The following is a 22,432-nucleotide window of genomic DNA, read 5'->3' on the forward strand; positions in this document are numbered from 1 at the left end:
CGCGCGCCGGCCCCGCCCCCGCCGGGGCGGGAAAAACCCTCCCAAGGGCCCCCCCTCTCCTCCCCTCGCGCGCGCGCGCGCGCGCCCGGCTCTTCCATAGGCGTCCGCGGCGTTCGCCGGCCGGCAGGCGGAGGGAGGGATTTCCTGCCGGCGCGGCAGCGCGCAGGCGCGCGGCGGGCACCCTCAGGCGGCGGCAGCGCGGAAGGCCCCCGTTCTGGAAGGATCCCGGCGTGCCCATCCCGGCGGGCCCGTCCCGCGCTGATTCCCGGCTTATCCCCATATCCCGGCCATGCCCGAGAGCGCGCCCGGCAGGGCCCCCGCCGGGGCCGCCAACAGGGCCAAAGGCGCCTACCAGGACCGCGACAAGCCCGCCCAGATCCGCTTCAGCAACATCGCGGCCGGCAAAGGTGCGTGTGTGGGGGGTGGATGGTGGTGCAGAACCGCGTGGCCCTATCCCTGGGAGCTGGAATTCCATGCTTTTAGTGGCTGGAGATGGAGGGGAAATGCGATACCCGGCACTGACACGATTCCCCGTGGGATTACGGGGTGCATCACGTTTCTTTGTTATCCCTCATGTTTAAAATGGCTGCGATCAAGCTATCAGATATTGGTCGTTTAAAAGAAAGATATGTGGAACTTAGTACTGATACTGCAGCGTTTTACGTCGTTCCATTATTTGGAATCATTTAGTATATCTGGAAACTGCTTAATAGTGGCGGGCACTTTATATTTAGAAGTCACATTTAAGTGCTGGAGTGTTCGTAGTTCTTTAGGTGAGCTTGCAAACGTTTTCTTCTCTTCCCAGCTGTTGCCGATGCGATTAGAACAAGTCTTGGACCAAAGGGAATGGATAAAATGGTATGCTCTTAATTTTTTCTGAAATTTTTTCCCATTTTAAAAACATTAAGCTTAGTGGAGATACCATAAATCCAACATGTCCTATATGGGATGCCACCTTTTGCCTTAATTTTTTCCCGGGTTTCATTATTTAAGGGAAAGTAGGAACTAAATGCACATCGGGGTTTGGGAAATGAAGTTGTCAGGGAGAACACTTCGTGTTGAGTCTCAAATTAAAAGTTTACTGATCAGAGCTATGCCCCTCTCCTTCTTTCCTTCCCAGATCCAGGATGCTAAAGGAGACGTGACAATCACTAATGATGGTGCCACTATCCTGAAACAGATGCAGGTCCTGCACCCTGCAGCCAAAATGGTGAGTGGTTCCTTTTCCATGGCTGGGACAATGATTTGTGCCACAGCTCAGTTTCTGGGATGAGAAAACATGGATTTGAGGAGCATTACCCACTGGTGACAGAGAGGAAACTTCGTGCATTGTGCTCAGGGAACGTTTATTTTGCTTGTAAGATGTGCTGGGGAGTTACGAGTCCTTATTTCTTAGCCAGTGTCCCTTGTGCATAATCCCTCTGGGCATGTTTTAAAACATAAAAAACCCAACCCAAACCTTCATCTAAGAAAGAAAAGTCCTGTCCCAAATCCCTGGGACAGAAAGGAGTGAGAGAAGGGAATGAGTTAAGTTGTGGTTAAGTGCTGTGAGGATGCAGCACCCTGGTCCTTTGGGATGTTCAGTGTATTCCTCTTGGATCTGATTGTGGTTGGAGGTGGAAATGAGCTTCCTGTGACCTTCCTCCAGGGAAGGAAAAGGTAAACCTGTTGGACAGGAGAAAGCTTTGCTTCTCTAAGTGATTTATTTGACCACAGTTTTATTTCAGCCAAACAGGGGTACAGGTGTGGGAAGGAAATTGCAGAAGGTGCACACTTCAAATTAAAAAGAGACATGATTCAACCTAATATCAAAGTTAATTCCCGTAGTGCTGTGTTCCTGAATGTCTCATTTTTATTATTGTGTTTGCAAGTAAGCAGGAATATATATATATTTTATACATATATATATAAACTTCTGTCATAATTTCTCCTTTAGTTGGTAGAGCTGTCGAAAGCACAAGATATTGAAGCTGGTGATGGGACAACATCTGTTGTTGTCATTGCTGGAGCTCTTTTGGATGCCTGTTCCAGACTCCTTCAAAAAGGTAAATATATATACAATATATATTTAATATGCAAGTAGTAAAGTCTTCTGTCCACTTGTGTATGACAAAGACTTAAAGTAGCTGTTCTCAGTGGAAAAGATAAAGGGTGCATCCCACTCCAGGGAAATTGAGGAGCTTCCTACAGAACTGTGGGAAAATCTGATTATAAAATCTGAAATAAAATCCCTGTCAGGCTCCTCACAGGCATCACCTGAACAGCAGCAGTTTTGAGGTTGTCAAGGGCAAAGGGAACTTGGGGAAGGTGTTTGTGGGATGTCAGGCATGGCAGGAATTGTCTGTGAGGACAAATTATTTGGAATGTTACAGCTTTTTCCCTCAGTTTTAACGGTGGAAAGTAATCAGGGAGGTCATGCACCTGTGAAGAACATATTGCTGAATCATCTTCCTTTTATTCTGACCTGAGTCTCTTGAATTTTCAAGTGGAAAAAAGGAGGTGAAGAAAAAAAAGAAAGAACCATTGGTTTGAAAGCATGAACTGCCTGACAGCCTTTCTTTCTCTATGCACAGGAATTCACCCCACCATCATTTCGGAGTCATTCCAGAAAGCTTTGGACAAGGGTATTGAGGTGCTGACCAACATGGCCCAGCCAGTGGAGCTCAGTGACAGGGAGACTTTGCTTAACAGTGCAACGACTTCGCTGAACTCAAAGGTACGGCAGCTCCTGGACTGGGAACCTCCAGCCAAGCCAGGCCAGGCCTTCCAGCTTCTCCCACTCTGTGCTGCTCTTCCTTTACTAACACTACCCTGAACGTCATAAATCTAGGCTCAAAAGTCTCACTTTAAGAGCCTTTCTAAGAGAGAGAAATTCAGTTGTCTTTGGGGTTTCCCCACCGGCGTCGCTCCTTCCTTGCCCAGGAGCAGCCGTCAGGAAAACGCCTTGTTGAGACACTTGGTGGGCAGGGAGGGAAAACAAGCTTTGATTCAAAATTCCAAAGTCAAACACTGAAGTGCAATGACAACATTGTTTGGGAATTGCCGTTTCTCAGTGTTAAATCTCTCTTTATGATCAAATCCCTTAGGTTGTGTGTCAGTATTCCAGTTTGCTTTCTCCGATGAGTGTGGACGCCGTGATGAAGGTGATTGACCCAACTACAGCCAACAGTGTGGACCTCAGAGATATTAAAATTGTTAAGAAGTTGGGGTAAGAAACAACTTGTAACTGGATAAATTTTATCCCTGTGAAATCGGCCTCCCAGAGCACTCCAGTCATGGCTTGTGTTTGTTTCCAGAGGCACAATTGATGATTGTGAACTGGTTGAGGGACTGGTCCTGACTCAGAAAGTGGCAAATACCGGCGTGACCAGAGTGGAAAAAGCCAAAATTGGCCTCATCCAGTTCTGCTTGTCAGCTCCAAAGACAGATGTAAGTCAGACTGGGACTAGAGAGAAGCCTCGTGCTCTGGGACTTGGGAGATGCAAATGTAATGGTAACACGTGTTTTTTTAAGATGCTGTGATGTCAGCTCTGTGCCACAGCTAGAGGGAAGGTCTGCTGGGTCTTAAAAAAACAGTTAGTATGAAAAACCAAAATTGTTTGAAACTATAAGAAATACTGAACCATTTCTAATAAGATGTACTTTACTGTTGTGCTTGTTGGCTTTGAATCACAGGGTGCTAAATTAAAGAACACGGAATGTTTGGACACTTGCTTTTTAAGTCAGCAGTTGCTCATAGTTGCTTTTCTCTCTTATTTTCTATTCTTAAATAGATGGACAACCAGATAGTTGTTTCTGATTATGCTCAAATGGACAGAGTCCTGCGTGAAGAGAGAGCCTATATTCTGAATTTGGTGAAGCAGATAAAGAAGGCTGGGTGCAATGTCCTGCTAATTCAGAAGTCTATTCTTAGGTATGTTAATACCAAGTTAGTGGCTTTCTGTCTGTGTTTCAGGGAACAATTTGAATTGTTTGGAAAACCTGGAAGAATTAAGCCAGGTAGTAACAGTTACTTGGCAGAGTAACAGTGACTGTACCTTTGGAAAGCAGTCTCATTGTCTCTATTTTGAGTTTCATGACATCCTTACTTTGTACTCTGAAGGAATTTGAGCACTGTGGCCTGATTCCTTCCTTCTCGTTTTCAGGGATGCTCTCAGTGACCTGGCCCTCCATTTTCTGAACAAAGTTAAGATCATGGTGGTTAAAGACATTGAAAGAGAAGACATTGAGTTTATATGTAAGGTAAAGTGGGTTATATCAATTAGTAGCAGTGTTTCAAATCTACCCCAAAACTAACTGCCCAGCCAGGGCCAGTTTATTATAATAGACACTTTCTCAAGCTTCATGTTTTGACTATAATACGCAAAAACAGCCCTTACCCTAAAAACCATTCCCATTCTGTTGAGCAGCCACACTTTTAGAGGGATTCAGGATGGATGTAAAAGCCACAGCCTTGACACTGTTTTACTGTAATAAGCAGAAGAACAACATGCAGGATACTTGCTGACTCTGCAGTCAGCCTCTGGATTAATTTTTTTTTCCCATTATTTTTCCAGACAATTGGAACTAAGCCTGTGGCTCACATTGACCAGTTCACCCCTGACATGCTGGGCTCTGCTGAGCTGGCAGAGGAGGTCAACCTGAACGGTTCTGGGAAACTAATTAAGGTGGGTGAGGGACAGAATGTTAATACATCTTAACATCTGCCAGCTATTTTAATAACAATTGATAACTTTAATGGCTTTTATTACTGAATTTATTACATCTAAGTACCTGCTTCTAAGCTCTGAGTAGCACCAACTTGGGCAGTGCCGTGGTTTTGCTTGGCCAGACATCAGTGCTGTTACAGAAATTGAAAACACCGATGGAAGTGTCTTTTTGTCCAGAAATCTTTTTCCCCCCAGTCTTAGTATTTGGTTTTATGTTTTAGATTACAGGCTGCACAAACCCTGGGAAAACTGTGAGCATCGTGGTCCGTGGATCCAACAAACTGGTCCTGGAGGAAGCCGAGCGCTCCATTCACGACGCCCTGTGTGTCATAAGATGCTTAGTTAAGAAAAGGTAATGACACCATTTGGTTAACGTGGGAAGTTAGTAACACACCAAGCCTGATTGTGATGAGGTTTGGTGTTCCTTTCTGCCCCCAGAGCTCTGATTGCAGGAGGAGGAGCCCCGGAGATCGAGCTGGCGCTGCGGCTCAATGAGTACGCCCGGACCCTGAAGGGCATGGACTCCTACTGCGTCCGTGCCTACGGGGATGCCCTGGAGGTGATCCCCTCCACCCTGGCTGAGAATGCAGGGCTCAACCCTATTTCCACAGTGACAGAGCTGAGGAACAGACATGCCCAAGGAGAGAAAACAGCTGGCATTAATGTCAGGAAGGTAAGGAGGAGTTATGACACCTGGAAAATGCTTCGCCTTAGGGCTGGACTAGTGAGAGGGCAAGTTGTTGTCTCATAACAGTCTCCCTAAAATTAGCATTGAGGGAAACTACAGCTTGTTCTCTCAACAAACAGCTCGCCCTGAGCATTGGTAACAGGATTTATTATAAACCTTATCCACAGGACAAGAAACATCCTATGTCTCTACAAAAGCATTTCAGCTACAACAGGAGATCCATTTAGAATCATCTGCAGTGGAAGGTGCTCATGTGTTAGGAGTAGCACCACAGCCCAGCTTCTTTTCAGTTGTCACTGTTGAGCTTTTCTCTTGGCTAATTTTGGCAGGGTATGTCAAGTGCCTGGGGAGAGAAGATGTGTTCTGTAACACTCCTGTTGTGAATAGAGGAGTACAAGCCCTGTGATAGTCTAGGAATTGACTGTCCTCAGGATTCTACTAAAAAAAAAAAAGTGTGCTAAATCTAAGTGTAGTCTGACTTGCACAACCTAAAGGCTCCTTGTTCCCACAGGGTGGCATTTCCAACATCCTGGAGGAGCTGGTTGTGCAGCCTCTGCTGGTGTCTCTGAGTGCCCTGACTCTGGCGACAGAGACCGTGCGCAGCATTCTCAAGATCGATGATGTGGTGAGTAGTGTTGGCGTCGTGTTTTGGTTCATCTTTCCTTCAGAAGCACCAAGATGGTTCATGGCATTAACTTACTGTGCTTCAAAATACAATTACTGTGTAGTATTCTCTGTTTATATGCTACTTAAGACCATTTGGCCTTTTAGTAACAGCAGTTGGGACAAAAACGCTTTATAAATACTGCACCTTAAAGCAAGGAATTAGGGTCACCAAACCCCCAGGATCTTTAAGCAAGGAAGTAATTGTGATGTATCCTGTGATTTCTTATGCCTGACTGTGTGAACTCTTTGCAGGTGAACACTCGAGGCTGAGCTGAGCAGAGGGGGGACTGTGCCCGAGGGCTCCTGCCCTGGAACCTGGAATACGGTTTCCTCACCAAAAGCGCCTGTGTGAATTGTCTTAAACTCCACTGAGACTTGTGTACTTTGATCAGGTTAACTTAAAAACAGTTTGTTTTCCCAAAAGGAAATGCTGTTTATCAATAAACACACAGTAGCCTACGAAATCTTTACCTTATTTCTACCAGAATTATAAAACAATGTTTTACATGTGCTTTTCCGTGCTCTGTGCTCTCACTTAGCTCTGAAAAGTTTAACAGCAACGAATTGGCTCTTGTGCTGTGTTCTAAGAACAGCCCTGAAGTGCACTCCAGTAACATGCTGAGTTAGAGCTGCTCCTCCAAAAGCTCTCCCTGAGGGAGTGGTGTCACTGCCCCTAATGATGCCGGGCTGGAGGGGAGGAGGATCTGTGCGGTGACTGGCACATTCCCTGCTCTCTTCTGTCTCGTGAAGTTGGCAGTGACTCCTGATGCCATCTCATGAGCCAGAGTATTACAAAGGGTGCTCTTTACACATGGTTTCCTTCCCCTACCCCCCGAATTAATTGTGACTGAGAAGTCAAAAAGTATTGTCTATAATAATGCAAGTTACACTTCTACAACTTCTAATTCTTAGCCTGACATTTTGAATTAACCCTTTAATCTCCATTATTGCTCTATTGAAAGAACCCAATTCCTCTTTATGTTTAAAGGAGAGTATTCCTTCCATGAACCTCACTCACACTTCCATTCAGGATTGGTTGGAGCTGGAGCCTTTGAGGAAATTTCCACCGTGTTGTTGACCTGCTGTTGCTGAAATACTTCCCTGTGACTTGCCAAGTAGAACACAGAGAATAATCAAAATAAAAATACATAAATTAGACAGTTGATTTAGGTATTAATACTCTGCATGAATTATTTATTGGCTGATTAAAATTGCAAACCATGCCTTACCCCACAGGGGTTACATCCAGCAGTGATGTCTTAGTTTAGGTACTTACTCACTGATTAAAGCTTTCATTCCCCACTATCACAAGCTTCCAATTCTCCACAAGACCTACAACAACAATTGGGTGTGATTTCATCTTCTCATATTTCTTTACATTAAAAGTACGTTGTTTCTTTACATAAAAAGTATTTTATTCCACTACAACAAATAGGTCCATCAATCATTAATATGCCTCTGCAGAGGCAGAACATTCCTGCTTATCCTGATTTAGGATAGACTATTCCTAGGGCAGAATATTCCTGCAGAAGAATACTCCTGCTTATGCTGGTTTGGGATAGACTATTCCTGGGGCAGAATACTCCTGCAGAAGAATATTCCTGTTTACCCTGATTTAGGATAGACTATTCCTGCAGGAGAATATTCCAGTTTATCCTAGTCTAGGATAGAATATTCCTGCTGGAGAATATTCCTGTTTATCCTAGTTTAGGATAGATTATTCCTGCAGGAGAATATTCCAGTTTATCCTAGTCTAGGATGGAATATTTCTCCAGAAGAACATTCCTGCTTGTCCTGCTTTAGCTGTATTCTGTTACTGCTTACCTGAAGTACAAACTCCAAGATGGAAAAAGCTTCTTTAGCGACTTGAGGGCGCAAAAACCTCGAGCTTGTCAAGGAGGGAGTTGCAGGTTCCGACTAAAATGCCGCAAAGAGCTACCTAGAAATCAGGATCGTAGCAGATGCGGAGAGGGGATGGAGTCAAGCTCCAGCCCCGGACTCCAATGGCCCGCTCCCCGCGGGCGCAGAGGACGCTGCGGTGCCGGTCCCTGCGGGAGCGGGGCGGGCTCGGGGCAGGGCGGTTATAACGCGCGGGGGCGGAGCGGGAGCCACCTCCCTCCCTCCCTCCTTCCTTCCTTCCTTCCCTCCCTCCCTCCGTCCCCGCTTCCCTCCGTGCTTCCCGCCCGGCCCGTGGGGCGCCCCGTGGCCGGGATGGAGGAGGCGCATCGGGCGGCCCGTCTGGCCGCGTCCTGCCTGCGCACCCCGCTGGACCCGCGCACCAGAGCGCCCGCCGCGCTCTACGAGCGGGGGCCGCCGCCCGCACCCTCCGCCCAGGTACCGCGGGGCGCTTCGGGCATCCCTGGGGCGGCGGGACGGGCCCGCCCGGACCCGCCCTGCCCCGGGGAGGCACCTCCCGGCACCGGGAGCCCGAGCCGGGTGGGCACCTCCCGGCTTGGAATGGGGCAGGAGGTGCCAGTAGAGGCAGGGAGAGGCCTGGCAGATGGATGGCCCGGCTGCAGCGCCAATCCCTTAATGAGCTTGGGGCAGCCCGGCGTCTGGCTGGCGGTGCTCGAGCCCAGGGAAGAGGCTTGGAGCGCTCCGCGGGGTTTACACACAGATCCAGGGAGAGGTGGATGATGCCCCTCACTGGGGGTTCTCTAACGACGCTTTGAATTTCCCTCTGTGATCACGGAATTCCCGTTGCGTTGGGCCACTCGTTTCTTCCACGCCGGAGTTAAAAGATTTTCGCTGTGAAAACCTACAAGACTTTCTGTCGGAATGTCAAAGCTTATTAAAATAGCTCCGGTGTGGAAAAGTTGTATTCTAACTCTCAGGATAGAGAAATTACCCCGTGATTCTTTTCTTTTTTTTTTAAAAAAAAAGCACAAAATGAAGCCTTTGTAATGCAGATTAACCTGACTTGTGTAAGCTTTAAAAATGTTTAAAGAATATTACCTGCACACAGCTGCCAGTGCTGGCAGTATAGTTATATATATATGTTTTATATATATAGTCATATATAAGTTGGCATATGTAGTTCCAACAGTATTGGACACATAAGCTCTGCAGAATCCCTGTCATCTCACAGTAAGTTATGGAAATGGGAATAAACTTTTATACACCAGATCTCTGATGACTTATTTTTAGAATTCTTATGGCAATGGGAGGCAGAGAAGATTCTGTTGTGATTTTGTTTGCTTTTAACTAAAGGCTTTTTTAGAGCTGCATAGTAATGAAGGAAAAACTGCACTTTATAAAATAGTTTTTTCTTTTGGTAAGTCCTTTTGATCATAACTCCTGTTATAAATATATTGATAACAGGACAGACTTGGGAATTTTTACAGGCTTTAAATAGGGCCCCCAGGACATAAATTAATATGCAATAAGATTATTCCACGGAGCTCTGCAGTAACATTTGTATACAGGTTAACTCTATTTGGTGTTACTGTATCATCCATTAGACTAAATTAGGATAAAGCAACATTAAGAACCTCGTTCCCCTTTCTTCTAACAGAGGATTTTACAAACATCTTTTCCAGGATGGCTTTGATTTGGATTCAAATACCAACAGAGCGCAGACCCCCCCTCTAAAAGGAGACTGTGACAAGTGGATAGACTTCTCCAAAATATGCAATTCAAATCAAGAGTATTACCTGAAGCTGGAAGAGTTGAAGAATGCCCACCTGGAGACCATGAAAAAATTGGAAAGTATGTATCGGAACAAACTGCGTTTAAGAGGAGCACAACCCTTGGACAAGAGAAAGGACACCTCTTTTAAGTCTTGTAGGTAGGTTGGGGGGCACTTTTTATCTGAGGATTCCCAGATGCTTTGCAGGGAGCTGTAAAACAGCAGGCTGTGTTTGTGGGGCTGGAAAGTGTTCGTCTCACCATCTCCTGTGAGCAAAAGATCAGAGAACAGTCAGTTTTAATAATAAAAATGCTCATCACCTCGCTAACAGTCTGTGAGGTTCAGAGGAGGGTGTGCAGCAGGGACTGGGCAGCATGTCTAGGAAAGCACAGGGCCTTTCCCTAGGACATGCTGGCTTAGTGATCAGCACCAAAACTGGGATCTGGTGCCCAGAGTGCTGCTCTTTTCCCTTCTCGTCCCCCTCAGCCGCTGTCCCTTTTGTTTCTAGCAATGATTCCTTAAAGTGAAATTACTGGCTTGGCACCAATGTTGGACTGGCTCAAACCAAGCTTTTTTTTTCCCCTTTTTCCAAGGCCAACTTGGGACAAGAGCTCGTATCAGCCTCTAAACTTGCACAAATCCTTTTCAGACTCCGACTTAAGCGATCCCTTGGGCTCAACTATATCCGATGTGTCTGACGTGGAATTAGTATTTGAAGGAAATGGGAGTGAAACCGGATCATCCTCGTTGGCTAAGCAACGGATTGAGAAGATGTGGGATGGGTTCTCCATGGAAGACTACATCTCCCGCCTCCCAGACAGCCCCCCCACCTCGCCCACCAGCAGGAAGGCCCGGAAGAAACCCAAGGAGTGGTCCCCCAAAGTCACCGTGCCCAAGCCTTTCCAGATGACCATCAGAGAAGCTCAGAAGAAAGAACAGAACATTAAATCCAAGTCACAGATCGAGCTGGAGAATCACTTACTGAAGAAGCAGCTGGAGGAAGAAGCGGAGTGCCAGAAAAAATTTCGGGCCAATCCGGTGCCCGCCGCCGTCTTCCTCCCGCTCTACCACGACATCGTGCAGCGGAACGAGGAGCGCAGGAGGTCTGTGAGGGAGAGGAGCAAACTCAAGCTCTTGGCTTCCCAGAAACCCTTTAAATTCATCGAACGAGAGAGGCAAAGGAGTGAAATCAGGAAAATGCAGTTAAGAGACATTTCCATGCCTGAAAGTCCGGTCAAAGGGTTCAGGGCAAAACCGGTTCCCAAGTGTGTTTATAGCCCAGATTTTAATGAGAGGCTGAAGGAGGAGGAGCTCTACAGGGAAATCAGGATCAGGATGAGAGCTGAGGAGATGCTGCGTAATTCCTCTGTCCCAAACAGCAGGCTGGCCTCAAAAGAGACCAAAAAACCCAAGAAACACAAGAACATTGACCCAAAACAAACAGCACACAAACCCAGGATCAACTCCAGCATTCCAGACTTTGAAAGGTTGTATGAGAGATTCCAGAAACGGCTCCTGCAGCAAAGGCAAGTGAAAGACCTCACGGTGTGTGAGCCCTTCAACCTTCTGACTTCATATATCCCCTCAAACAAGGGCAAGATTCTGAAGGACATTGAGGAGGATGAAGAGAAGCTGAAGGAAACCCGGTGGCCATTCGCCTCTCCCAGACGGAAACCCCGAATGAGACATTCAAGTGCAAATTCCCAGCTCTTGGGAGCTGGAAAATCCAAGTCTCCCAAAAACACAGAGTCCACGAGACGAAGGCTACAAGCCTTAAGGTGACTACTTAGAGATGTTCTACTTTATATGTGCTTTAAAAGTAGATTTTTTTTTTGTATTTCTACACATGTAGTTAATTCTTCCATGCAGTAAATACAGGACTGAATTTGTTAATATAAGGGCTTAATTATAATATAAAACTTAAAATAACATAAACCAAAATACTTTAAATTTACGATTGTTGAAGAAACAATAGTGAATTTTTCTCAGAATGTCCCTAGGAAAGGGATGAATGACTGTTGTTTCCCAGGATATCCTGAATCCCTTAAAATGGCACATACTTTGTGTCCTCTCATGGCAACCCCGTTTTCCTCCTTGGAATCATCTTTGCCAAAGCTTCCTTTGAAGTGGTGCTCTTGGTTTAATATGAATTCAGCCTTAGTTTATTTTCCCCACCAGGAATTCACTTGAGGAAAAGAGAAAGCTGGAAGAACAACAAAAAAGGAACAGAACAAAGCAGAAACAAAGAAAGAAAAAATTCCAGAAAATTGTACTGGCTCGGGCTGAGGCCATTGACCCACATCAGAGCCTTGCTCAGATGTCTAAATCCAAATTAAAAACATTCAGGTATTCCGTGGCATTCCCCTGAATCCAGAACCTCTCATCCAACAATGAGAATGGGAGGTTCAGGATTGCATTGTATGTTAAACATACAATGTGTAAAAAAGTAGTCTAAGTTAACATGATGACATGTGATAAATTAAACATTGTGCAAGCAGATAGTGAAAATGGTCAAATTTAGTGTTTCAACTGGGAAATTGTTGCCAATCTATATTGAAGTCATTAGAACACATACATAGAAATATATATTCCACCTTAAAGTATTACAGATTAGCTAACGGGGGACTCCTGTGTTTTCTCAATTAACACATCAACTAAAGAGGAAAAGTTTATAACAATTCAAAGGAAAATGAACAGTGTAGTTACAGAATATCCTTGCACAGCTGGATCCTGCACTGGGGTCAGCACACTGGGGCAGTGAACATCCCACAAGTCACTTCTTTGTCCCTGCAGGCCCCACTGGAGAGGGAAAATGGGAGCAGGAATATTTTTTTAACTTCACACCTGTAACAGCAGCTACCCAGGAAGCTGCTGGTGTTTGGGAGGAGTGGGATGCAAAGTTACCTGCAGCAGAGTTATGACTGAAAGACTGTTTCTATACGACTGAGGGAAGCAGCACCCAGGGAATGACACTGTGGCTCCAGCTCTCTGACACGGATCTAACCCCAGAACTGCTGCTTGACCTGCTGTCTGGGGCTGATTTAAAACCATTTCTGCTTCTTGCTCTTTTTAATCTTACAAAAAATTAATCCTGTTTGAGTCTTTAGTGAGGTTTGTGATCTGGCCTGGCACGATGGCACTGCAGGAGGATCACCAGTTTCAGGTGCTGTTGTGTGGAGATGGTGAGAGGCACGGGGTGCTCTGCCCCTGCTGCTTCATGCCTGGGCAGGATTCCTGGGCAAACAGGACTCCTAATTTCCAGTAACCAGGCATTCTGTTAGGAACAGGAGCTTTATAATGTGTGTGTCCTTGGAGATGATCCGCTGGCTCTGGGACAGAAGCAGAAAACAATTGGAGCCAGAGTAGGTGGAGAGTGAAGAGAGACAGTGGGTGTTTGTGCAGGTTTGGTTTGAGTTCATTCACCAGCAAAATTCACACTGCAGTGTTTAGCTGAATCAGATTTGAGGAGCTCTGTAAAACACTCGTGGCTTAATTCTTGTCTGCACATAAAATGATGCCATGGCAAAGCAAGGTTATTTCCCTGGTGCTGAGGCTCTGGGGCTGCTCCAGGGCTTAACCTGATAATGCTCATTTCAGCAGAGTTGGGCAACGAGCTCTGTTAGGGCAAGTGCTCTTCCAAGTAAGGAGCAGCAAGGAAGTTCACTCCCCAAAATGGTGAATAACTTGCCTTGATGCACAGCCACGTCCCAGGAATTCAGAGATGGGCAGGGAGAGAGGCAGGAGGAGACAGGAGGGTAAAATGCCCCCTGGATCTCATCCTTGACCCAGTGAGGTGTGTGTCTACCACCCATCCTACCTGGATTATCCAGTGCTTGCTGTGATCCAACTGACCATTTCAGCTGATGAATCAACAGTTTCATCGTCCTGCTCTATTGACTGGGCCCCTGACAAACCAACTAGGAAAAAAAGTGTTCTATGGGAGATCAACTGCTAAAGCAGCAGGATTCTCACCAAACTTTAAAAGCACTGATTTTTATTTAAAGCTATTCATGTCCTGTGGTGTACTCTGTTTAATTCTGCTTAGAGCAGCTGGAAGATCTGTGTGAAATCAGCATTTAAAAACCCCCAAGTATCCAAATTTTTTGTTTTTAAAATCCCCAAAACCTCCAAGACTCCAAACTCAGCCTCTGTTTAACCTCAGTAACCTGCCTCTGCTTAGCCCAAGTGACAACTTCAGAGATGGGGTTGCTCAGTACTTACCTTTTATTTATCTTGAAGTGGGACAATATTTAGTTTGTTATGAGCAATTTAGCTGCTGTAGAAAGTCACTTGTTGTATTATAAATTAATAACAATTTCTCCTGTGCTCTGCTTCCCTTAGGAACAACGAGAAGCAGAGAAGGCAGGAATATTTGCAAGAGTTGCAAGAAATGGAAGAAAGAGTAAAACAGAGGCCTTTGCTTTTTGAAAGAGTCACTCAGGTTGCCTTGTTTCTGTGTTACTGCTCAATTCTTAACTGCAGATACTGAATAAGACATTTGTAGTCAAACATGTTTAGGAGACACTTGAAAAAACACTTTTTAGACCAGCGTTTATCTGTTTCAATCTCTGTTGCCCCACGTAAATGTTACTAATTTTTGTGACTAACCATTGTAAGTGTGTCCAGTTCAGAGCTCTGAACACAACCAAAAATTGCCAGCACAGGAAAGGAAAATCTGATGTAAAATTTTCAAGTCTTGCTTTGCCATTCTTACCTGCAGTGAATAATCATTCCACTTGTCAGCTGCAATTAATGAAACAGAAGATTAATGGCAATAAAAGCATCAAAAGGCAGGCATTCAATGCATTAGATAACACAGAACCATTGTGGTTTTTCCACAGAAAAATGCCAGAATAGCTGCAGAGAAGCATTATTCCAACAGGCTGAGAGCACTGGGGATAAACCCAGAGTTTGTTGCAAAGAAAGGACAAACAACCATTGTGCTCCAATGCTCCACTGCTGAAGATTTCATCTCCACTGATGCCAGAGAAAGGTAGAGATTACTGAAGGCTTTTGTTTTTCTCACCCACTGCACATCTAATAATTCGAAAGAAATTTTTAGTGTGTAGATTTGGGGTGGTTTTTTTAATTATTTATAGTATTTCCCAGGGAACTGTTTGGCTATGTGGTTTGCTTTACTAATGTTAGTGGTAGTATGTGTTATTTATTATTTTTTGTGAATTAAATATTATTTTATAAAATGGAAGAGAGCACTGGTTATATAATGCAGATCAAAGAAAAATGAAGAAAAACATTTTTTTTATTTGTTCCTTTCACCAAAAATTCTGGCAGGTTGCTAGTAAGTCACTTCATTCTTTGTTACCTGATGAAGGTTTAAATTTAAACCCGATTTAAAATTTAAAGTCAATTTTTTTAAAATAAGCCTTATAAAAATTCATTTTCAATATCCATTAAGTTTAAATCAATATGATTTAAAGGGAAGCAGAAATAAAAAAATTGGAATATATAAGCAATACTGTTGAGTTACTTTTTAGCATAAAAGAGACTGGTGTGTCCCCCTCCCTTCCTTTTTCCTTTCCCAGTTCCACCCCAGCCAAGAATACCAGGATTTGTCCTATATATATAATATATAGGACAAATAATATATATGTAATATATAGGTACTTTAAAAACCTCCTGCAAAGCACCTTCCCAGAAAACAGAATCTCACCTGCAAATTGTCTTTTTCAGAGTCATCGAGATCAAAGTGAGGGAAAGGGGATTCCTTGAGGGAGCAACCCAGGACAGTCCCCACTCTGAGCAGTCCTGGGAGGAGGAGGAGGAGGAGGAAGAGAAGGGAAAAGGTGTCAAAACCTCCACCCCAGATGAGCAGTGCAGTGAGCTGGAGGATGAGGAAGAGCCCAGAGCCAGCCCTGATGCTCCTGAGCCTCAGTCCAGCCCACTCTCCCTCCGGAACAGTGAGGAAGAGGAGGAGGAAGCAAAGGCAGGTTTGTCCCTTGGCCATTCCCAGGAGGAGGAGGAGGAGGAAGAGGAAGCAAAGGCAGATCAGTCCCTTGGCCATTCCCAGGAGGAAGAGGAGCAGCAGGAGGATCATTCCAGCCCCAGCTCTGGGTGTGAGCGCTCCCAGGAGCAGGAGGAGGAAGGTCAGTCTGACCCTGAGGCCGAAGGGGCCTACCAGTATGAGGATGAGGAATATGAAAGTGATGATTCTGAAGACAAAGCCAGTGATGAAGAAGCCAACTGACAGGATGTCCCAGGGCTCAGGAACCTCTTTTATTGCTGGAAGAGGAACAGACACCAGAGAAAAAACCTGATGCTTTGTTACTGATACAAAATTCTGTGAATTCTTTCCTCTTCGCTTCAGAGTCCTCCCGGTGCAGCAATTTGGTTTGTTTTCCAGCAAGAAAGCTCAGGTTACTGGTTTCCACCAAGAAAATAATTTACTTTTGTATTAAACTTCTTTATTCTAGTCTTGTGTGGCATTAGTGCACCTCTGATCTTAACAAAGAAACGACAACCATTGTTTAATAACAACACCTCGTGTGCTGTGTAAGCACTGAGGTCTCACATCCAGCTTTTTCCACATGCTGGCAAAGAGTTTGGAGCAGTAAATGCCATTATATCCCACTTAAGGGAGACTCTTGTTTACCTCAGGTAACTCTTGTTGTGTCAAGCTATGGCAAGAAGTGCTGTAGTACCTCTTCTTACACACAGGTTACTCAGGGCTTCAGCTACTACACAACAAAGAATGGAAATAAAAGCTTTGGGGGTTGTTTTTTTCCTTCTCCTATGACTGACTTTCTTGCTAACCTGTCACACTCAGTGCTGGGAAACATCACATGCACAGAAAACCTGTTATTGTTCTTTCCTCCTTAATTTGTTACACAGTCTCTCAATGTTTGAAAGTTTCTTTTTAAACATCGTTGATTTTATTTATTTCTGAAATGTGAGCATAACTAATGTGAAACTGAAACTTTTTTAAAAAACACTTGAATAAAATATTCATTAATAATTAATGAAAATACTGAAAATATTAATCATTCCTTCACGAGGTAAAAATCACAGTTTATAATCTCTACTTATACCTGGCAGCCCCACAATCCCAACTCAAGGTTGGTTTGCTTGTGTTTGGCAGCATTTTGTAATTCTGAAGAGTTGTCCAGTTAATAATCACACATTACTGGGACTTGTCTCTTTAGGAAATTAAATCTTTTTCTGAAAGAAGGCAGAGGAGCTGTAAATTATGGCTTTTCTCAGATCATTGGAAGAGATTTCAAATCAGAAAAACAATCAGTGTGTTTCTAAGATCTGACAGCACTCGACTAAGTGTTCTAAAAGAACAAATACACAATTGTTGAACTATTAAAATAGGGAATAAAAGTACTACTAAAACTCCTTTGAGCTGAAAGTAGCAAAATCACTGCTTTTTATGGTTTTAGAAGACGGAGTTGGGGACCTATATATAATTTGGATTGAGTTTTTTACTGAAGTTTTTTCATATTAACTAACAGTAACAGAATTAATGAACACTGAAATACGATATAAAATATGATATAACCTTTTGGAAGTCATAACTCAGCTTTTTTTCAGCATTTCTGAAAAAGTCAAGCAGAATCATGTGGAATAAAGAGATCCAATGGGTGTGGTTTACTTGGATTTCCAGCCTGATGGCAGTGATGGAAGAAGATACAGTTCAGTTTTAATCAGTGCAACTAAATGCATGTGAGGGTAAAATATATTCCCAAACTATAAAACTGGGGGAGAAGCACAGTTCCATCCTGAATACTGCATTCCTGCTCCTCCCATCTTCACAGGGAATTATGTGACTGGAAAAAGGCAACAAGAATGATCAAATAGAAATGGTTTTAATACAAGAAGGTATTTTAGTTTTCACATGACAATATGCACCAGGATTCTTTAATTTGGGAAAGAGAGGGGAGATCAAACTTGGAGATATTAAAGGAACCACTTATGGAAATCAGCTTTTCAAAGTGGAAGGGTAATGAGATTTAGGTAGGAAAAAAAAAACCCAACCTGTTCAGAAATTGCATTACAAACATAAAGGGATAAACATTCCAGCAAGGAATTAGAAAGGAAAGAAAGCGAAGAAAAATCAGAGATGACAGAATAGAAACGGAGACTGACGGGTCAAGGTGAATTAAACCTCGTGAAGCAAAGTGAAAAATACTTCAAACAAAGAAGAGGAACGTGCAGACAAACCAGAAAAACTGAAAGAAAATAACTATATTTTAAGAAAAGAACCGGTAACTTCCACATGAAAATCGAAATCCAGGTGAAAGATTTTGGCAAATTACAGTAGAAGCATTTTGAGGTAAGAAGCTCATTAAAGGAGAAATGCTGATGAGTTTGTGCTTTCAGGGAGGCTGCAGGAGGGAGATGAATAGGAAAGTTTCTCACAGATTATTGAATATTCTGTCTTTAATATTTTAATTAATGGCCAGAGCTCAAAAGTAGAAACATGTTCAAAAATTTGCAAAGAAAATGAGAAAGGTGCATCTGGAGAAAGGATTAAAAATACCACATGAGAAGAAGGGGATAACTTTGCATGTAGACTCTAGTATTAAATAATAAATTCCAAGTGCAAGAGAGTGTTTCTCTATAATAATTATACATATTTATTTTTGAAATAAGAAGCCAGAAGTTTTGGATATTGTGCTTTTTCAAGCATTCTTTGTATTTAAAATACTGTTTCCTCTAGAAACCATCTCCTCATGTACATAATTATCACAACATCAAGCAGGAGGTTACATCCTCTTTTCATTTGAGGAAAAAATTATTACATCATTATCTTTTACAGATGAAGAGAATGACAAAGGACCTTCCTCACCTTCAGTGGAATTACAGTCTTACATCTCTGGTTGTATAATTTTTTGGTTAAAAGAAAAAAAAAAAGCCCTTGCATGCTCCTGCAAAACTCAGAATTGCTTCTTTCTTCAGTAGGAATTTCAGGTATTTGAGGAATGACAGATCAGAACTTAGACTTACAAACAGTATCAGAAAAATTCCTGTCCCTACTTTGTACTACAAACACCCAGCAGTCAGATGGGGCAGAGAAATCAGGGATCACTGGGCAAGGCAAACCACACAGACACGAAGTTACAGGACCTGATCTATTGCTTAAGATAGTTTTGTTAAGGAATAACAGCATTAAGAGGTTTCCACCGTGCTGAGTGTGCACAGACACACCAATAAACCCTCAGCCCAGTCCTGCTGGGCATCTCTGCACACTCAGAGTAAGCACCACTGTTTAAATCCCTCCACAGGCAGCTGAGCACATCAAACAGCCTGTCTGTGCCCAAGGAGCACAAGCTCTGTCCTCCCCATCCTTCCTTTTCTTCCCTGTCTTTCAAGCCCTTTGATTGAGTCAAATTAACTCATCCACTCTCCCAGCAAAAGGGGGTGAAGGTTAGGAAATGACAGGGACAAGCAGGACTTCACCCCTTTTAATTCTGTCCAGTTATGATCCGTGTGTCACAGACCTGCATCCCAGGATTATCCACATGGGACAATCCCCCACATGCTTTGGTGGCACAACAGAAGGCACGTGTTAACTGGCAAGAAATACTGTTATTTCCTGATAATTAACACAATGTTTAATTTGATTTAATTTGATTTAATTGAGACCATGTTTTAATTTGGTGAGCACAAACGGTACAAGCAAAAGCCAGTTGTTCAACAGGACTAAAAACAAGTGTATTTGCACCTGCCCAGCTCAAAACTTGCTACTAATAGTTAGGGCTTAGTAACCAAAGCCGATTACTAACAATAGTTAGGCAGGTTACAATAAGAAGGTTAGTAGGATTAGGCAGGTTACCAACTAACAGCAAGTAACCACACTACCAGCACAGCCAGGAAATTCTAGTTGCCAGGATAATGAATTGCTACCAACCATCTTGTTTCCACACAATTCAGATTTTACACGCAGGTTTCCACACTTCCAGAGGCACCTGGTTCTCAGGAAAAGCTGCTGTTCACTCGCCATATTTTTAAGGCCTGTTTCACACCATCCCACACTTTCTGAAATGGATAGGAGATACATAAATTACATTTGTGAGAAGCAGTAAAAGCAAACAAAGGAAAAAAAATCAGCTTTTTGTGCCTCGTGCCGATGAAGTTCTGCTCTGGGGAGCTCGGTCCGGCAACACCTTTATCCCTGAGGAACTGGGGTTGCCGAGGGCGCCATCGCAGCCACTCGAGCAATGAGGCCTCAGATCCGACACAAACAGCTGGTGTGAGGGAACAAAGCCCTTGAAATCCAGTTTGGGGCTTTGAACTCTGAGTTTTCTGAGAAAAAGGAGCAACTCCAAACGTTACACAGCAGAGTGTCAGCCCACAGCACTGAGGCCCAGCTGACCGACACACAGGGCCCGCTGATCCCGTCACTGCAAAATATCAAGGAACACCTATTAATGGGTTCATAAAGTTACTTCTTTTAAATCCCTGTTCAGTTAATTTCATTTCCTCGGTGAGAATTTCCTATATCCCTTACCTGTTAACTGGATCCATGGTTTATTCTTGGGTGAAACCTTCCTTCTCCTCATGCTCTGTTAATGCTGATTTAAGTCAGGCCTAGCAAGCTGAGGCTGAGTTTAACTCTCCTCAGGGAGCTGGCTGGGTACCTGTTTGCCTGCCCCAGCTTGTTCCTGCCCCTGAGAACTGGCTCACGGGCCCTGCTGTTCACACAGCTCCCTTCACTCCCTTTCCCACTGAAAGGCAGCTCAGTGTTGCCCAGGAATACTGTTTCCAGCCACCCTACTGCAGAATATTCAACTTCATATAAAGAGTAACTTGGAAAAAGCTGCTCAGTTTTATGCCACAGCCTCTTTTAGACACCTCACAGGCAGTTCCACACCAAAGCCAACTGTGTTCCCACATCCCACTAAAGCAGAGGGAGTAATTCCAAAACGTGAGCCAGGCTCCATGTGAGGCCACCCAGCCCTGCACTGGTTACCTGTGAACACACTCAGTGTGACACTAAATGAAAATAAAATCCACTCTGGAAGATGTTTCTGTGACACAGTCACCACATCCCAAAGGAATTTCCATCCCCTGCTGTTCCTGGCAGGTGAAGGGGCAGGAAAGCCATGTGGGGAATGTCCAGGTATACCAAGGACCTTCCAGCACTCATCCTACTTTCAACCCCATTCTCACAAGGCCTGTATCTTCACAAAGAAAACTCCTACAAGGCCTGCAAAAAGCTGTGAATTCCTCAGGCAAAAGAAATTCTGGAATGGCCAAGTTTTAGGATAAAGGATCCAAGTCTATAGATGAGGTTTCTGAAGGCTTCTCAAAAGGGAGCAAAAAACTATCCAGAGAAACTGCACAGCAGAATTTGTCTACTTTTGCAAATCATCTTGCAGACAGCAAGCAGTTTTCATGATGTTTTAAGATTTTAGCTTTTTTTTTTAAATAATAGTTTTATCAAAACCTCAGTAAAAACACAACATCTAAACAATGGCACAGAGATGCTGCAAATCTTCTTCCCTTTCTCTGAGTTTCATTCTAACCCAGCTCACCACCAGGAGCTCCTTTCAGACATCACCCCTTCAACCCAGGCCTTCAGCTCTGCTATTTCCTTCAGCACACATCCTGTAAAATAATGGAAAAGATCATAACTTGATAAATTATTTGTGATTTGGGCACACATGGCTGTGAATACAATTCACTTGCCATAAATGAGAACAAAGGGCTGAGGCAGCAGGACCTACTTGATAAAGTATTTGTGATTTTTTTTTTTTTAATCCTTAACCAATCTCTGGTTTCACAGAACAGCTTGAAATGAATTAAAAGTTTGTTTCAGGTGACAGGGAGCAATCCCTCTGCTCTCTCCTGGCCACTTACTCTTGAACAGGGTCCAAGGCTTGTAAAGTCCAGATCAAAAAGTCCTCCTGAGCATTCAGTAAATCTATTCAACTTGCTAAAATAGTAGCAATAATCTCAGGAAAACACTCCATACCACAACAGAAGCTCCTTCCAGCCATTTTGGTGAGGATTAGTGGAAGCAGAAGGGGAGGGAAGATCAAGATGACTACAAGTGAAAGTGGGGGAAGTAAAGAACAAGGGGAGCTGTTAATTTGTCTCAGTGATAATACACCAGCACATCCCAAGTGTGTGTTTGTTATTTTTTGTTTACTGTACATAAATCACTTCTCAAATACACGAGGGATCTATTATTTCCCCCAGACTCCTGTGTTAAGCCGAGCACACATTTTTTATAGTAATTTTTAAAAATTCCACCTTTGCTGTCCATTAGAGTTTTCCCTTATCCAGAGATGAGCTGGGAGGTGTGGCCCAAAACAACTCCTTCACCAGCAACACTGTGTTGCTGGAAGACATATTTGGTTATTAAATAGAAATCAGCAGATAATTTGAGATTTTCTACCTCTCCCCAAATCAGTTGAAGCCACTAAAATTTCCACAAATGCTCACTCAGTTTTGTTTCCTGACCTGTTCCCCTGCAGGCCACGCTGCTGGTTTGTGCCATCACGTGGGAGAAATGAAAATAAAAGCAAAGAGGGCAAAGCCAACCTCTTTCAGCAGTAATTCCAGCCTGAAGCATGTGGAAAGCCCTCCTGAGGGCTGGGATGCTGTGGAGTCAACAAGGATCTGTTTGGCTCCACAGGAGAACTGAAACACAAACCCTGCCAACCACTCCCCACCAAAAAGCAAAAAAACACTGAGAGGAGCAGATTTCCTTTCACTGTCTTATTATTTTCCTTTTCTGTCTTTCAGCAATCAAAATCAAACCCCTCAGCTCTG

The 22,432-nt window shown here is 43.8% G+C and overlaps 2 protein-coding genes and 3 long non-coding RNA genes across 6 annotated transcripts in view; 2 read left to right on the forward strand and 3 right to left on the reverse strand.

Annotated features, from left to right (window-relative positions):
* Nucleotides 1-201: 201 nt before the first annotated feature.
* CCT4 (chaperonin containing TCP1 subunit 4) lies at nt 202-6,523 on the forward strand. Its single transcript, XM_027693277.1, has 14 exons — nt 202-407; nt 806-858; nt 1,121-1,210; nt 1,937-2,045; nt 2,574-2,716; nt 3,087-3,208; nt 3,297-3,429; nt 3,774-3,913; nt 4,146-4,242; nt 4,557-4,667; nt 4,931-5,061; nt 5,148-5,382; nt 5,909-6,022; nt 6,316-6,523. Exons 1-14 carry the CDS (start codon nt 290-292, stop codon nt 6,331-6,333), a joined length of 1,614 nt encoding a protein of 537 aa, XP_027549078.1. The 5' UTR covers nt 202-289; the 3' UTR covers nt 6,334-6,523.
* LOC113972331 lies at nt 6,515-8,116 on the reverse strand. Its single transcript, XR_003535851.1, has 2 exons — nt 7,888-8,116; nt 6,515-7,395 (listed from the first exon to the last, which is right to left on the reverse strand). It is a non-coding gene; the product is annotated as an uncharacterized LOC113972331 (long non-coding RNA).
* Nucleotides 8,117-8,137: 21 nt separating this feature from the next.
* On the forward strand, nt 8,138-16,121 carry FAM161A (FAM161A, centrosomal protein). The gene is made up of 6 exons (XM_027693276.1): nt 8,138-8,397; nt 9,603-9,850; nt 10,285-11,469; nt 14,033-14,132; nt 14,533-14,684; nt 15,383-16,121. Exons 1-6 carry the CDS (start codon nt 8,275-8,277, stop codon nt 15,894-15,896), a joined length of 2,322 nt encoding a protein of 773 aa, XP_027549077.1. The 5' UTR covers nt 8,138-8,274; the 3' UTR covers nt 15,897-16,121.
* LOC113972330 lies at nt 12,665-15,444 on the reverse strand. Of its 2 annotated transcripts, none has more exons than XR_003535849.1 (3): nt 15,363-15,444; nt 14,406-14,434; nt 12,665-13,596 (listed from the first exon to the last, which is right to left on the reverse strand). It is a non-coding gene; the product is annotated as an uncharacterized LOC113972330 (long non-coding RNA). The 2 variants fall into 2 exon arrangements; XR_003535850.1 differs by having other exon boundaries at nt 12,665-13,608.
* Nucleotides 16,122-16,646: 525 nt separating the features above from the next.
* LOC113972329 overlaps nt 16,647-22,432 on the reverse strand; it is a 27,940-nt gene continuing 22,154 nt past the window's right edge. The window contains exons 11-14 of the long non-coding RNA XR_003535848.1: nt 21,190-21,262; nt 19,563-19,690; nt 17,304-17,478; nt 16,647-16,867 (exon numbers count right to left, since the gene is read on the reverse strand). This is a non-coding gene — a long non-coding RNA (uncharacterized LOC113972329). The remainder of the gene's footprint in view (nt 16,868-17,303; nt 17,479-19,562; nt 19,691-21,189; nt 21,263-22,432) is intronic.

Source organism: Neopelma chrysocephalum, unplaced genomic scaffold (assembly GCF_003984885.1).
Source record: "Neopelma chrysocephalum unplaced genomic scaffold, ASM398488v2 Primary Assembly neopelma1_91, whole genome shotgun sequence".
NCBI lineage: Eukaryota > Metazoa > Chordata > Aves > Passeriformes > Pipridae > Neopelma > Neopelma chrysocephalum.